The 4,616-nt window shown below is 36.2% G+C and overlaps 1 protein-coding gene and 1 pseudogene across 1 annotated transcript; both read right to left on the bottom strand.

Annotated features, from left to right (window-relative positions):
- Positions 1-1,077, bottom strand: LOC129571456 (innexin inx2-like). Its single transcript, XM_055451250.1, has 2 exons — positions 204-1,077; positions 1-62 (listed from the first exon to the last, which is right to left on the bottom strand). The coding sequence occupies exons 1-2, from the start codon at positions 1,075-1,077 to the stop codon at positions 1-3; spliced, it is 936 nt and encodes a 311-aa protein (XP_055307225.1).
- A 247-nt stretch (positions 1,078-1,324) lies between these two features.
- LOC129571455 (death-associated inhibitor of apoptosis 1-like) lies at positions 1,325-1,906 on the bottom strand (annotated as a pseudogene).
- Between the last annotated feature and the right edge of the window lie 2,710 nt (positions 1,907-4,616).

The following is a 4,616-nucleotide window of genomic DNA, read 5'->3' as shown; positions in this document are numbered from 1 at the left end:
TTAAATGCCAACTAAGCTACATCCGTTTTGTTCCATATTTGTGGACAAAGTCATCAAAATGTCTTCATACAATATTGGGTGAATATTTTTACTTAATTGATAAAGAAAAAACCAATCCCCCATTTTTATTTTTCTGACAAATTTTTCAATGTTTTCAAATGGTATGCATATAAGTTCATCTTCAGTGACGTAAGATCTATTACAAGGGAAAACGTAAATCAAAATATGATAAACAATTGAAACGGCTGTGAAAAAGACCACCAAGTGGAACCAGTACCATAAAAAAATATATATTATTTCATTTAGGGCGTTTAATGGGAGCACACATAAACCATCTAAGTATTGTATGCTCCCCGATGGTCCATATTTGTTAAATGAACATTTGGTCATTGATGGAAACACGAGTGACATTGGATCAACGCGTTCTTCTGGTTCCATATTGATAAATTTCAACACTTCAAGCCCGTAGGTCGAAAATTCACCGTTCAAAAAGTAGTCCATAAAATACAATTGCGCAATTATATTAATCAAATTTAAAACTAAACATAGCAAAAATCTTAATGCATAGTCGTTATGCGTACCCATATTCTTTTTCATATAGTTAATTATGATTTCTTTCCCTTCAAATTTATATCCTTCTTCTGTGATAACTAAATTCAAATTGGAAGAAAGTTTCTGCATTTTTCCTCCTTCCCAAATTTTCCATACATATCGTGGAACGTAGAACAGAATTGCTTGGATTAGAAGTGTAAAGTAAATCCATTGATAGTATTTGTGATATTTAATTTCACTTTTGCCTTTATTAACACTTCCGACACCTGGTTGAATATCACCATTTTCTTGTTCAGCGTTCGTGAATGTACCGTATGTCCAACAGTAGGAATTAATGAAATTTGCGGGAATATCATCAATGATGCAGCTGATTGGCTCACCGATGAATTGATTAGATGTAATGAACAATGAAGATATTATCAATATTATAATTGTTGATTTATAATGGAGACGGAAAGCAAAGTCGTCAATGCAAACATCGTCGAACTCGAAAAGTTGTTTGATACTATTAATTTCAAAAAACATCTTTAAATGAAAAAAAATTTCGATTGAATCTACTATTTCGTTGAGCACTTCGAAAAGAAATGAGAGTGGAAAATAGAGAGAACTCTATTTAAGAATGGAATCGCTTCATGAATTTATAACTTTTGTTTTTTTTAATGACATTACTGGATTGTAGCTATACATATTTTGGTGATGAATCATCGTTGGGTGATTCATCGATGATTCATCACTAAAATATTTACTGAACGCAATGTTTTTTTAAAGTAATTTAGCAGAAAAACACTTTCTGTACTTTTTCAAATGGCTTCTGGCAGGCTGGACAAACCTGAAGTGAAAAAGTGCATTTCACACATGCAATAATATGTCCACATGGAAGAAACACACTATTGCTATCGTTTTCATAGCATATTTTACACATTTTTGCTTCGTATGCCTCTTCACAATCGGTAGTTGGTGGTGGTGTAGAAGAAGTTGTGTCAATCGATGCTTCACTGGATTTTGAATTTTGGTCGTTTTCTTTGGCGATGCGCCTGGCTGCAAGTGTTGTCACCACCTCGTCGTGATAACTCTCACCTTTGATGAGGACCACTTAATCGCAGTCACCGTAATATAGAGCGTGCTGCTCCCATGGGTCGTCATCCTTCTCCCACTTACTTAGCCCACCTCCGCAGGAAAAACAAATGACTCGATCCGAATAACCAGTATAATAGAAACCAGCATCAATCATTTGCTCTGCCGTTTGCTCCAAACCTATTGGCCATTCTTCAAACGATCGTCGTCGCGATGATTCGGTCGCGTATTTTCTTATTACCGTATATTGCATGAAGCTGACTTCGTCGTGGCCTTCCATTTTGCACTTCTTTGCACTTTCGAGAAAACAAAATTTGATAACACTTTTAATTCTTGAATAGTGTTCAGCACAGTCTTTTATTTTTTTGATTTTTTGTTACATCAATTCTGCTTCTTTTCTCTTTAATGTTACACAACTTATACAAGCCAACACGAATTTAAAATTCTTGAAAAAATTCAAAACACACTTTTTTCTTTGCTTTTACACCAACTCTGGTTCTTTTTCTTTGATACTACACAACTTATAACAGCCAAAAACGAAATGAGCATGATGGATCCGTTTTTAATACGCAGTAGCTCAGAAATTGTTCGAAACACTCTTTTTTACAGCAATTTTGATTTTATGCGTCCGAACATTTCATAACTCAACCAAAAAATCGAAAAGAGCAATGCAGCATTTTAAGTGCATTGAACCCATTGCACATTGTCGCACTTCTTTTCCCTTTCATTCATCTAAATACATTTTTATCACCATTGCGCTGCACTGCACCGCGCCGTTTCGATAAGTGACTAACAAATTCGGGATTAGTTATGGAGTGTGATTAGATCCGCGTTTTGTGTAAAGTGCCTATATGTAAATTATGTGACTGTGCGCGCGTTACATAATTACACTCAAATTCTGTGCAGTGAAATTTGGTTAAGAAAACGGGCGCGTGCGGTGCGGTCAATTGGAAATGGTAATAATAGTCGATGTGGATAGAATTACATTGGTTGATGAGTTTTTTGGGGTTTTCTAGCATTCTAACATCAATGCAGAATTCATATTGGAATTCTGATTTTGGTACTAATGCAATGGGTTTTTTTGAGATTGCGGTACATGCGTCGCATTGCGGCACATATTGGCCATAAAAAAAATCTCGTTGCATTATAAGTAATGTGGATATTTAAATTAATAAGCAAAAAGAGAAAAAACGCAAGACTTTTCGTCAACGTTTTTGTAAATCATTCTATCGTGGATTATTAGTTTGCTTTTGGCTGTTGAATGATTCTCTCGATTTTCATCTTAAGATCACCAAGTTAAGTTATATTGTTCAAGTTTCAATCAAGTAAAGAGTGATTTGCTTAAATCTTTTGAATAAAAAATTAAGAAAAAAAATCAAAAAGTGAAAAAAAACATCGATTCAGCGAAATTCAATTAAAGTCGAAAAATGTGTAAATTCAATGTGGTGAAATCCTCTCGTTTGCGTCTCGATTCACACGGCAGTGATGTGATCAGCATTTCAAGTGACGACGACTTTGATCGTGACGACAACTTCGATTTGGAGACAATTTCTATTTCGAGTGGTGATAGTTTTGATGACGAGACTACGGCTAGTTTCGATTACGTGCGCTTCCATATGCCAATGCCGGACGTGGTCAATTCGCCGGAATTAAACAACGACATTTACTGGGGTTGGACAACAGACGATGACGAGGAAGAACGCGAAGTGCTCATCAGCGTGAACACAATGCACGGGGAGGTGGCCAACGTGAATGTTTTTTACCACGACGCAAATATCGAAGATCCATACATTAACAATCAATACATCAACGCCCCATACATCAGCGGCCCATATATGAATTATATGGCCAACAACGGATTCTACGAAAACAATTCATACATCAACGATCAAAACATCAACGGCTCATACATCAATGGCCCATATATGAATTTCGCAGACAACGATGGATTCTACGAAACGGTGGATCCGACATTCGTCGAGGACCCAAACAATTACTTTTTTGACACCCGTGAATTGGCGTGGCTTAACAATTACGACGCCAACAACGACGTCAACAACGTCTCTAACTACGACGTCAATAATGCTGATGACAACAGCGCAGAGTTGGATGATTTTGAAAGAACCCTAATTGGCTATTTCGTTGGTGCATTCCAACCAGGTGAATCGGACGAAGTGGAGGACGAAATCAACTGGGTTTATAAACCGTTATAACGCCATCAACGAGGCAAATCAATGAAATCAACAATTTATACATTTCTAATTATTCGAATCGCTTGTTTGAATCATTAAAAATTAAAAAAACAAAAAAAAACAAAGTAGTAAAAAAAGTAGAAGAATGAATACTAGTACAGATCAAAATTTTGAAAAAGTAATAAATAGTAAACGTAGAAAAACTGCGTAGCAAATAAGAAGGAAAAATAAAATTCATTTTTTATCGCATCAAGCGCAATCGTTGGCTTTTTTTTCTACATTCAAATTTCAAACAATGGTTTTCGGCTTACCCATCACAACATATATGGTTTTAGCTCAATATTCCTACACAATGAGTCATTACATTTTTATGCCATGATTCATCGCGCAAGTTAAATTCCTACACTATGAATCATCGAAATTTCCCTCAGAACTATGTAGTTTTCAGCTCACCCGTCAAAACCTATGTGATTTTCGGCTCACCCACAGAAACCTATGTGATTTTCGGCTCACTCATTTTTGACTGAGCTGAAAACCACATAGATTTCGGCCGGTGAGCTGAAAATCACATAGATTTCGACTGGTGAGCTGAAAACCACATAGCATACACTACTTTTTTCACATTTGTATTGCCGATTGTGGAATATGCTTCCCAAATTTGGAACCCATACACCGATGGAAAAATTGCACGAGTTGAATCGATCCAGAAGCAGTTTTTATTGTTTGCACTGCGCAAAATGAAGTGGCCACACAGATTCAGGAAGCCGCCATACGAATGCCGACTGCTTGAATTACAAA

The sequence above is a fragment of the Sitodiplosis mosellana genome, unplaced genomic scaffold (genome assembly GCF_009176505.1).
Source record: "Sitodiplosis mosellana isolate CC-2019 unplaced genomic scaffold, AAFC_SMos_1.0 Smas_scaffold_2515, whole genome shotgun sequence".
NCBI lineage: Eukaryota > Metazoa > Arthropoda > Insecta > Diptera > Cecidomyiidae > Sitodiplosis > Sitodiplosis mosellana.
This window is presented reverse-complemented; position numbering and strand designations above follow the sequence as displayed.

Excerpts from the sequence above, each read along its gene's own strand:
- LOC129571456 (XM_055451250.1), bottom strand. The coding sequence starts at position 1,077 with ATGTTTTTTGAAATTAATAGTATCAAACAACTTTTCGAGTTCGACGAT. Across the intron at positions 63-203 it reads TTTGATTTACGTTTTCCCTT|ACATTTTGATGACTTTGTCC; the intron begins GTAATAGATCTT and ends TATTGTATGAAG.